Source organism: Neoarius graeffei, chromosome 7 (assembly GCF_027579695.1).
Source record: "Neoarius graeffei isolate fNeoGra1 chromosome 7, fNeoGra1.pri, whole genome shotgun sequence".
Taxonomy (NCBI): Eukaryota; Metazoa; Chordata; class Actinopteri; order Siluriformes; family Ariidae; genus Neoarius; species Neoarius graeffei.
Window position 1 is genome coordinate 68,050,569 of NC_083575.1, and position 12,487 is coordinate 68,063,055.

General features: G+C 42.2%; 1 protein-coding gene across 2 annotated transcripts in view; it reads left to right on the forward strand.

The window, feature by feature from the left end:
- The window catches only part of opn4a (opsin 4a (melanopsin)), a 64,910-nt gene that overhangs the window by 36,633 nt on the left and 15,790 nt on the right, over nucleotides 1-12,487 (forward strand). The window contains exons 2-4 of one of the 2 annotated variants that reach the window (XM_060926292.1): nucleotides 6,161-6,303; nucleotides 6,735-6,868; nucleotides 10,953-11,156. In XM_060926292.1, the coding sequence (XP_060782275.1) occupies nucleotides 6,161-6,303; nucleotides 6,735-6,868; nucleotides 10,953-11,156 (481 nt within the window). The remainder of the gene's footprint in view (nucleotides 1-6,160; nucleotides 6,304-6,734; nucleotides 6,869-10,952; nucleotides 11,157-12,487) is intronic. The other variant, XM_060926293.1, reaches the window with a different exon arrangement.

Genomic DNA, 12,487 nt, shown 5'->3' on the forward strand with positions numbered 1-12,487 from the left:
AAGAAGGGTCTTTTTCGGGCTACATGGAAATTTGAATGAACAATCTTGTAATGTCTTGCTAGAATGGTAACTAAACTAACACATACATTTCCATGTACAACAGAGGTGGACAAAGTACCCAACTTCATTACTTAAGTCGAAGTACAGATCCCACTGGTCAAATGTTACTCCGATACAAGTGAAAGTTGTCCAGTCAAATTTTTACTTAAGTTAAAGTACTGAAGTACTTGCTTTTAAAAATAATTAAGTATTTAAAGTACATTTTCTGTTAACGCATTGCTGTATTATTGCCACAACACTTACAATACCGAATGCCTCTGAAGCAACCTACTGGATTTACTGGATTCACAAAATGAACGCATGCTGTGCCATCATGGTGATTTATCGTTAATCTAGCTAGTCAGTGAAGCTCCACCTGACGTGCGAGCAAACTCTTTTCAAACTCAAAATCATACTGGGTACTGTAGCTAATGCTACTAGAAAATAAAGATTTCTACATTCTGTTTATTTGGCAAGATTATGCTAAAACGCATTTCTGAAAGGACTTCAGATAAGTTAATGTTATTCATGTTAGCGTAACTCCATTTTTAAATGCTAACTAACAGTGTCCAAGTTAACTAACTATGTGTTAATATTAGCCGTGGACAAGGGTACGACAACTTGGTGGGCGAATCCATAGAAAGTCGTTGGACTAATCAGACTGCATAGCTATTGCAACGTTATTGCTCGCTCTAAAAGCACAGACAACTTCATTGCAAGCTTTCTTTTGGAATAAAACATTTACATACCTCAATATGCTTCCACAGGTTGGATGGCGAGTTTTTGTAGACTGTGATGTGGTTTGTTTTAGGCAAAATAAGCAAACATTTTAAACAAAATGAATCTTTAATTCATACAGAAAACTGAAACATGGGTTCTAGGCTATCCCGGATTACGGACCAGGCCAGTGGGGCCGGCGCCCAGGGGTCCAGGGGCCCGGGGGGGCCCATAGCGATGCCAATGCCGATGCCAATTGTGACATCAGAGGGCCTCTGTTCTCTAGGATCTTATGACTACTTACACTGTTATAGGGCATATCTGAAGAAAACAGAGGGAAGGGGTGGGTTGGTGGGCGGCGGGGGATGGCAATCAGAGGGCCCCTGGCCCTGCTGTAGTGCCTCTCGTGAAAACTCCTGAGGCCGTAATGTCTGCCAACTAGGGGTTCAAGGAAGTAGGGGGAATGCTTTCAGAGGATCCTATGATTATGAAAGCCCCTGCTAAGGGTCTTGACTTCTGGCTATCTGGGGGCCCTAGAGAGAGCCCTAACGGGAAAGCGTACTGTTAAGAGTAGCACCAAATTCTGGGCCCTATGGACCTAGCTCAAATGGACCCCCCCCCCCCAAAAAAAACTGACTACCTATGGGGCCCCCCGATACGTAGGGCCCTGGTGACTGAGTCCCACTTTCCCCCCTACTTCGACGCCCCTGAAGAGAGCCCTCTGATTACAAATGTCCTTACAAAGGGCCTCTGATTTACCAAGGGTTTTGGTGTTGGGGTTCGTTTTTGTTCCTTACTTCATGTCATGTCATAGGCAGATAACAACATGCCTTGTGTGCCTCACGCCGGGGACACATACATGCGAATTTGGCAAAGCGAAGCGAAATTCGCCATTCATTCCTATGAGGGAAGCGAAGTGGGGCGAAGGCAAGCGAACAGGGCGAAGCGAAGTGAAAATATTTGGCCAAGTTTAATATTATGCAAATGAGGAGCGAATTTCGCCTGCAGCGGCCAATCAAATCAACAACATAAATGTTTTAATCGATTTGATTCGCCGCTATGACCTCAAAGCCGTTGAAAGGACTAGTGTATTTTCAGTGAGAAATTGCGGAAGTCTAAGTGAAAATCTAATATTGATTTTCCAATGGGGGCGGCACGGTGGTGTAGTGGTTAGCGCTGTCGCCTCACAGCAAGAAGGTCCGGGTTCGAGCCCCGTGGCCGGCGAGGGCCTTTCTGTGCGGAGTTTGCATGTTCTCCCCATGTCCACGTGGGTTTCCTCCGGGTGCTCCGGTTTCCCCCACAGTCCAAAGACATGCAGGTTAGGTTAACTGGTGACTCTAAATTGACCGTAGGTGTGAATGTGAATGGTTGTCTGTGTCTATGTGTCAGCCCTGTGATGACCTGGCGACTTGTCCAGGGTGTACCCCGCCTTTCGCCCGTAGTCAGCTGGGATAGGCTCCAGCTTGCCTGCGACCCTGTAGAACAGGATAAAGCGGCTACAGATAATGAGATGAGATGAGATGAGAGATTTTCCAATGGACTGACCAGAAGGGGCGGAGACTTGGGCTCTCTCTATATATAGGCTCCCTGCTTCAGTACTCCTCACAACATTCTGACCGTTCAGCTTGACAACTTGCTCTGTGTTCAGCCTGTTCAACCAGACTTGTTCAGCAGTTTAGCATCCAACAGCCTTTTTAAAGGCTTATATCCATTTATATATTATATTATCTCATCTCATCTCATTATCTCTAGCCGCTTTATCCTGTTCTACAGGGTCGCAGGCAAGCTGGAGTCTATCCCAGCTGACTACGGGCGAAAGGCGGGGTATACCCTGGACAAGTCGCCAGGTCATCACAGGGCTGACACATATACACAGACAACCATTCACACTCACATTCACACCTACGCTCAATTTAGAGTCACCAGTTAACCTAACCTGCATGTCTTTGGACTGTGGGGGAAACCGGAGCACCCGGAGGAAACCCACATGGACACGGGGAGAACATGCAAACTCCGCACAGAAAGGCCCTCGCCAGCCATGGGGCTCGAACCCAGAACCTTCTTACTGTGAGGCGACAGCGCTAACCACTACACCACCGTGCCGCCATAATTATATTATATTATATTATATTATATTATATACTAGAAACAACACTGCACCTTCAAAGGTTCAAAGCCTTTTTAAAGGCTCATTGCCTTTAATTATTGTATTGCGTGTGCGTGTGTGTGTGTATATATATTATTATTATAATCAGTTGTGAGAAATTTAGGAAGTCCCAGTGAAAATCCAATAGATATAACACTCCCACATTACACTTGGCAGCAGTAATATGGATTGCAAACAAAAAAGTGGGGCTTCAAAACGAAAAGCCAAAAAAATTAGGGAGGCAAAGCAGGCCGATTTTTAAAAAAATGTGCCTCTGATTTCTAACTTTTTCGACAAGCCTCAAGATTCAAGTATTGATAATGTCATCAGTGGCCCAAGTTGTAGCAATGAAGAGATCACTACTGGCTTGATCATACAGGAGCCCTCACAGACCCAATCAAGCGTAGACCCGACCTGTCAGGCTCAGGCCTCAGGCCCACAATCAGACCAGGCATCGCCTGAGAAAGTGTTTCCAAGTGAGGAGGAGTGCACGGAGCCCAGTTTCACATGAGAAGCTTGGGACTCCAACTCCAGTTGTGAAACACTTAATGACCCTGCTTTACGGCCAAATACCACAACCGACCAAGACTGCACTCTTGTTAGTACAGGAGACTCACTGTCAGACCAGGCATCACCTGAGAAAGTCTTGTCAAGTCAGAAGGGGTACACCGAGACCAGTATCGCACCAGAAGCTGGGGGCTCAAACTCCTGGTGTGAAACAGATAATGACCCTGCTTTATGGTCAAGTTCCATTACTGAACAAGCCAAGTCAATTCTGGTTAGTAGAGGAGCAGCTGCTTTTCAAAATCGAAGTGAAAAGTACCCTGCCTCAAGTAGGGATAGGACAATGGGGGGCATGACTAGGAGTTTCACAAATTCCTTACTCAAATGTTCTCTACCTAATGGCCAATCTGTGACTAGGCAGTGGCTACTTTACTCCCCTTCAACTGGTTGCATCTTTTGTTTTGCTTGCAAGCTATTTTCAAGTAAGCACAATGCGTTTGTCCACGGGTTTTCTGATTGGAAACATTCTGAGCGTATTGGTGAGCATGAGAGGAGTGAGGAGCATAGGGCTTGCATGCTAGCATTACACAATCGCTCCAAAAACACAGGAAGAGTTGATTCTGATCTTGTCAAACAAATGGATGTAGAGAGGCAATACTGGCGGGAAGTTTTGAAAAGAGTTGTTGCTGTAATCCAGTTTTTGGGGGAGAGGGGCCTTGCTTTCAGGGGAGACGATGAGCAGCTGGGATCACCTCACAATTGTAATTTCTTGGGCATTGTCGAACTGTTGGCCAAATTTGACCCTTTTCTAGCCAACCATCTCCAAAGGTTTGGAGGCAAGGGCAAAGGCTCTGTGTCCTACCTCTCATCAACAATCTGTGGGAATTTATCCACTTAATGGGAGAAAGAGCAAAGGAAGCAATTATCAGTGAGATTAAAGAGTCCAAATACTTTTCTGTTATAGTTGACTCCACTCCAGACCTTGCTCATGTGGACCAACTCACTTTTATTTTCAGGTTTGTAAATAATGGTGGAGAAGTAGTTGAGCGTTTTCTGGCTTTTGAGCCTATTGGAAATCATAGTGGGAGCAGTTTGGCTGAGTGTGTTGTTGCTATGGTGGAGAACCTGGGCCTAGACTTAACTAACTGTAGAGACCAGTCTTATGACAATGCAAGTAATATGTCAGGAAAGTACAATGGAGTCCTAATCAGTTTCCTTGTTAACTTCTTGACACAATACATATATCTTTAATCACTAACATTGTATGCCTTAATGTTCTAAACATACGGTATGTTCACATGTCACTTTATTTACTTCATTCACATGTTGCCCTCTGCTAGTTTGCGACCTCAGTAGCCTGTGTGTGTGTGGGGGGGGGGGCCCTTTGCGAACTCCTGGCCCCGGGGTCCAGACCCCCCATAATCCGGCCCTGGTTCTAGGTATGGCCCTGGGTGCGTGCATTTCCCAGAAGAACTGCCTCCTTCCATTTTGCCATCAATTGATCATGTTCAAATATTGCTGCTGAGAAATCATTGAACTTGATTTTATGCAGTCTGTGGATATGACATGACCCTAGTGATTACTGATCGGCTGTCTCAGTGTCACCTGGGGAAAAAACAATCATGTTTTAGAAAAGAAAAGAAAAAACATCCACTTTCAAAGCTGCTTCATAGTAACGAGTAATGAAGACCTTGATGGAAATATAGTGGAGTAAAAAGTACGATATTTGTCTTTCAAAGGTAGTGAAGTTCAAGTCATAAATTAAAAAAAAAACCTCAAGTACAGATACTCAAAAAGTGTACTTAAGTACAGTACTCAAGTAAATGTACTTCATTACTGTCCACCTCTGATGTATGAGGGTACTACAAAAAGTGCCTCACCTGGAAACAAGGGGTGTAACTCCCATTTTGGGCCATAACTGTATACTATAAAGCCTTATATCACTGTCCACAAAAACTCAACTGAAAGAAGCAATCAAAGAAAAAAGGGGAGGTAAGCTTCAAGCTGGCGTACTGTTGCTCCAGGACAATGTGCCCACTCACACAGCACAGGTGGCAGTGGCAGAAGCAGCCAAATGTGGCTTTGAACTGTTGCCCCATGCACCTTACTCACCCGACCTGGTACCATCTGACTTCCATCTGTTTCCCAAACTCAAATCCCACTCGCGTGGTTGTCATTTTCAGAGTGGTTTATGAAGTCATCCATGCTGTTGAGGAGGATCTGGAGGTTCAAAATGTGACCTTCTTCCACAAAGGGATAGTGAAGCTTGAACATTAGTGGACCAAGTGCATTGAAATTAAAGGAGATGATGTTAAATAATGCAAGAACAATCTTTCTCCTGTGATGTTTCCTGGGTGAGGCTGAGAACTTTTTGAAGTACCCTTACGCGTAGGTCCAGATTTTGTGCCTATTTGCTAAAGAACTGATTTCCTTCAGATCTTCTGATAAAGTATACAAATAGGAAAATGCTCATGGAATTTATGAACAGGATGTCCATGGTACTTATTATTAATGGTCATAAGCAAGAATGCTTTATTGTTTTAATTTTGGGGTATACAGCGTGCAAAATATTAAATTTCATCAGATGTCCTCACTGTTCCTCTCGCTGTATGTCACTGCTTGTGTCCATAAGCAAGCTTGGATGGACACAAGCAGACTTTCATTTGCACTACTAGAGGATTTTGAATGGTTTGTCCACACAGATATCATTATAAAACTGTTATTAAACATGCCATCTCTTGCTTGTGTTTGGAGGTTGCTATGGTGCGTAAGCCCCCTCAGCTCTTCCCCACAGTCGACGTCCCTGATCACGCACACTACACTATTGGTGCTGTAATCTTCGCCATCGGCATCACTGGCATCGTGGGCAACTTTCTGGTTATCTATGCTTTCACCAGGTAAGCTACCGAGTGTTGTACCAAATCACACATCTTAATTAGTCGAACATGGTTTTCTGAATGAAGGGACTTTATTTGCAGCTGAAGGTGGTGTTTTAGATCCATACAAGGGATCAAATTCAGGGGAATAGGAGGGTTGGTTCACAACCAATGAAAGTTGTATTCAATTGCATGAACTTTGTAAATGCAAAAATAAGTTGCAACAAATATATTTCATTTCTTATTTTTTTTCAGTCCTGATTAGTCATGAATAAATAATTAACTGTTGCAGATGCAGAAAGTTCTCTCTGAAATGATGGATGCTTGTGTCTTGATGTGTTGCACTCTCTGTGGGACTGTGCTGAGGTGAATCATGTGATAAGTATCAGTGTGACTTTATGCCGCATGATGACGCTCTGTGTGTGTGTGTATGTGTGTGTGTACACTTGTAGGAGTCATACTCTAAGGACACCTGCCAACATGTTTATAATAAACCTGGCCATCACAGACTTCTTAATGTGTGCCACCCAGACTCCAATATTCTTCGCAACCAGTATGCACAAGAGATGGATCTTTGGAGAGAAAGGTGAGAGCCACAAACTGATTAAAATTGATTTGTTTAAAAGAAACTTCTCCAACCCCAATTCCAAAAAAGTTTGGACGCTAGGTAAAACATGAATAAAAACAGAATGTGATGATTTGCAAACCACAGAAAGCCTATATTTCATTAAAAACAGTAAAAAAGACAACATGTTGAAACTGAGAAACTTTATTGTTTTTTGAAAAATATATATTCATTTTGAATTTTATGCCTGTAACATGTTTCAAAAAAAAGTTGGGAAAGGTACAATAAGAGACTGGAAAAGTTGTATAATGTTTAAAAAAAATTAATTACAGTGGTGCATGAAAGTTTGTGAACCCTTTCGAATTGTCTATATTTCTGCATAAATATGACCTAAAACATCGTCAGATTTTCACACAAGTCCTAAAAGTAGATAAAGAGAACCCAGTTAAACAAATGAGACAAAAATATTATACTTGGTCATTTATTTATTGAGGAAAATGATCCAATATTACATATCTGTGAGTGGCAAAAGTATGTAAACCTCTAGGATAAGCAGTTAATTTGAAGGTGAAATTAGAGTCCGGTGTTTTCAATCAATGGGATGACAATCAGGTGTGAGTGGGCACCCTGTTTTATTTAAAGAACAGGGATCTATCAAAGTCTGATCTTCACAACACATGTTTGTGGAAGTGTATCATGGCACAAACAAAGGAGATTTCTGAGGACCTCAGAAAAAAGCGTTGTTGATGCTCATCAGGCTGGAAAAGGTTACAAAACCATCTCTAAAGAGTTTGGACTCCACCAATCCACAGTCAGACAGATTGTGTACAAATGGAGGAAATTCAAGACCATTGTTACCCTCCCCAGGAGTGGTCGACCAGCAAAGATAACTCCAAGAGCAAGGCGTGTAATAGTCGGCGAGGTCACAAAGGACGCCAGGGTAACTTCTAAGCAACTGAAGGCCTCTCTCACATTGGCTAATTAATGTTAATGTTCATGAGCCCACCATCAGGAGAACACTGAACAACAACGGTGTGTATGGCAGGGTTGCAAGGAGAAAGCCACTGCTCTCCAAAAAGAACATTGCTGTTCATCTGCAGTTTGCTAAAGATCAAGTGGACAAGCCAGAAGGCTATTGGAAAAATGTTTTGTGGATGGATGAGACCAAATTAGAACTTTTTGGTTTAAATGAGAAGCGTTATGTTTGGAGAAAGGAAAACACTGCATTCCAGCATAAGAACCTTATCCCATCTGTGAAACATGGTGGTGGTAGTATCATGGTTTGGGCCTGTTTTGCTGCATCTGGGCCAGGACAACTTGCCATCATTGATGGAACAATGAATTCTGAATTATACCAGCAAATTCTAAAGAAAAATGTCAGGACATCTGTTCATGAACTGCATCTCAAGAGAATTAACTGAAGGTTAATTTAAGGTTAATTTGCAACAGGCCATTGACATGATTGGAGATAAAAAGAGTGTCCCAGAGAGGCTGAGTCTCTCAGAAGTAAAGATGGGGAGGGGTTCACTACTCTTTCTATTGTTTAGGATGTCTGTTTGTTACTTCTTGCTCACTTTTCTAGCCACAGCCTTCACACTTCTGCACAGACATAGTGAATTTTAATAAGCCTCACCTGTGTTGTGTTTAGCCACTGATTTGCTCAATAGGTTCTGAGTCTTATGTACATTGAACTAAATGGATAAGAACACAAGACACTGAGGTTCATGGAGCAGAATTAGTAAAGGGGAGCTTATTATGAAGTGTGGTTTCTGTCCCTGGCAGCATGGTGGTGTAGTGGTTAGCACTGTCACCTCACACCAAGAAGGTTCTGGGTTTGAGCCCAGTGGCCAACAGGGGCTTTTCTGTGTGGAGTTTGCATGTTCTCCCCGTGTCTGCGTGGGTTTCTTCCGGGTGCTCCGGTTTCCCCCAGAGACATGCAGGTTAGTCTAATCAATAGCTCTAAATTGACCGTAGGTGTGAATGTGAGTGTGAATGGTTGTTTGTTTGTGTCTATGTGTCAGTCCTGCGATGACCTGGTGACTAGTTTGGGTTTGCAGAACGATTATGTACTTATAAACACTCTCACGAAGTGAAGTTGTCCAAATATGTCAAATATAGCATAATTTCAAATAATAATCATAAGCATTTTTGGCAGTGTGATGTCACTGGGATCCATTTAACAAAAGAAGGCTCCAGATTATTCTTTTGTTAAAGGCTCACAGTGACATCACACTGCCAAATACGCTTATCATTATTATTTGAACTTGTCCAGGGTGTACCCCGCCTCTCGCCCATAGTCAGCTGGGATAGGCACCAGCTTGCCCGTGACCCTGCACAGGATAAGCAGTTACAGATAATGGATGGATGGTTTCTGTCCCTGGATTTTCTGTGTTAAAATTATTCATGCTTAATTCATCTGAAAACAATTTGTTCCAGGTCAGAATATTCTGAATTATTCTATTCACATTCACTGGATATGAGCAATCATACTCTCTGATTGGCTAGTCTACTACTAGGATATCAGCTCATATACTGTGAGTAGAGAAAAACAAAATGGCAGAGCGTTTTGCTGAACCAACCGAGGACGAAATAAAAACTCTACTCAAAAACAAAATCCCAAAAAAATACACACAAAAAAAAGCATAACAAACTATGGAATAAAAGTATTTGATTGTAAGAATGTATCTTTTTATTTTTCAAGAATTATTATTATAGCATTTTCCACAAATCGCTAGTCATTTCGCCTGGTTTTTTTTACATTCTAAGCAGAAATGGTTTTGTCTGATGTTTTGTATAAAGTTTTTATTTCTCAAATTTGCAAAAATAATCATAAAAATGCTGTTTCTCAAAATCCAGTGAATGTGGATAGAATAAAACAGTTATTCCATTCAATCTCATTGTACATGGCTTATAGTTAGCCTGGGCCCGCCCATCCTAAGCGTGATGCAACACGAGGGCCTGTTGCGAGCTTAGTCTAGCCAGGCAAGCTATCTACAGCTCTTCCAAGCTCCCGAAAAATAGGGAACCAATCAACTTTGAGCATCTCCAACGGCCCTGGGTAGAGGCGTGTTCAAGGCAGTGACGTAGTAGAACTGCGACCGGAAGCCATAGATTGTTTACAGAATCTATACCGGAAGCGCTTCATTCACGCTTCCGCATCTATTACGCATAGATGCTGTATTGAAAGCATTCAACGGGAAGTTCTCATTGAAAATGGAGCAAAGAGCAGCCCTGGAGGTATTTATTGAAAGGAAGGACGTTTTCGCCTTGCTCCCGACCGGCTTCGGTAAGAGTTTAATCTACCAGTTAGCCCCGTCGCGTCGCATACGTCAGAGGAAAGAGTGATGTGATTGGTTTAAGCTTCGTCACAGCCTTTTCTGGCTTCGACCAGTAGCAAACTGAGGCATTTCAGGGAGGCAGGTCAACCACAGGCTCTGGGAAACGGTTGGGCTTAATATCTTGGCCAGACCAATAGCTCGGAGAGCTTTGAAGTCGCGTTAGCCAGGCTAGCTTATAGTCAACTCTGTGCTATGTGCCTCGTTGGCTATCAGCTCATGTACGACTCGATTTCGTGGAATAACTGTGAAATGTATTATAGCATGGAAGCCTTATCCATTTGCCATGGCAGGAGTTATGGTAGTATTTTACCACTAGCAATGTCTTTTCACTGCAATGTCACACTGAAATATCCTGTATATAAAGAAACTGATCGTAATATACAGTATTATATCTTAATATATCTTAAGACTGTTGCTGCTGAGAATGTCCTGAGGGAGAAGTAGAACGCTGTTTTTGATTGGACTATGCCTTCTGTGTAGTTGTGTGTACAAGACAATACTCTGAGATCTAGGTTCACTCTCACCTAACAGGATGTCCCGAGAGGAGAAATCACCTGATAGCTCTAAAGTAATAGCGCCTAAGAGTCTTTCTCAATTTGTGCAAAATTAACCAAAATTGCTCCAGAATTACTCCAAATTTTGTTTGTGATTCTCGAATCTTGTTTTTTCCCACTGTGAATTGCTGTTGTGAAAAGTCCATATGTGACTAAAGCAGTGCAAATCCTGATCAGTTACACCTGATGACGCTGTTCTGTGTCCCTGTACAGGTTGTGAGCTGTACGCATTCTGTGGGGCTCTGTTTGGGATCTGCTCCATGATCACTCTCATGGTCATTGCAGTAGATCGTTACTTTGTCATCACGCGACCCCTAAGCTCCATTGGCATGCTGTCTAAGAAGAGGGCACTACTTGTCCTGACATGTGCCTGGGTGTATTCTCTGGGCTGGAGTCTGCCACCCTTCTATGGCTGGAGTGAGTACATTAAGGGAAGAATTGTGGAATGAGCCTTTCCCAAAAATGCAGTGGTTCTAATATAAAAAAGATCTTCTCTCGATTCCAATGTAATACACTGGAATAATGGCAAATTGCGATTTTATTTTCTTGCCAGCACAAGTGAATGGCTGTAACCCTGGCTATTGGCTAATTTGTTTGGCTGATGCAAAATAGCATTAATGTTCCCACCTATCAAGACCTGTTTTAGCGTCAACATGAGGTTAAAACGGTATTCCTAATTTCAACACCTATCTAATTTCTTACAAAAGCTGGTTTAAGAAATGGAAGATGTTCACTTGTGGCCAATCTGTGGTTTCCTGACAGTTTTAGGGTTGAAACCTTTGAGCCACTAAAAGAAATTATTATACATACAGGACACTTTTTCGATGGAATAAAAACATGTGTTCTATTCCCTTCTAGCGGGTTTCATTCATTTGGTTTGATAGCATGTGATATGGTTAGCATATTGCTTATCCTACATGTATTATGTCACTCTACCCAATGGAGAATGAGCATTGAATACGGTTTACAATATTGCATGGTTGTCAAGACAACATGACGTCACACGTTGGAGATGTAAAACTTCCATACTAGCGAGCGACTGAGACAACTTGTAAACAAACATGGCTGCCAGGTTTGCACCGTTAAGTATGGAAGATTTTGAGAGAATTTTGAAAGAGAAAGATGCGTTGAACACCCAAAAGGAATATGTATGTATGTATAATAATAATAATATTATTATTATTATTATTATTATTATTGGCTGGCTTTTTTTCATGGTATATTAGATATATTCCATTCAGCTAGCATGATATTGAACTCGTCTTCGACTCATTCAATATCATGCTAGCTGAATGGAATATACGGTATCTGATAGACCACTCAATGCCAGCCAGGCTTGTAGTACTCGAGTCCAGGACTCAGACTCGAGTCCAACTTGTGCCCTAATTTTAAGGACTTGTGACTTGACTTGGACATGAGCACTGATGACTCAGACTTGGACTTGGATTCGTACATTAACTGCATTCAGACTTGTAAATTGGAGACGAGTACTTGGATTTTTTCTTTATTTTTTGTAACATGCCCTAATAATTTGGCATAAGATATTTATATTTATCTCCCATCTCATTATCTCTAGCTGCTTTATCTTTCTACAGGGTCGCAGGCAAGCTGGAGCCTATCCCAGCTGACTACGGGCGAAAGGCGGGGTACACCCTGGACAAGTCGCCAGGTCATCACAGGGCTGACACATAGACACAGACAACCATCTACATTAATTTTTATACTAATTTCGTGCAAGAGAATGCACA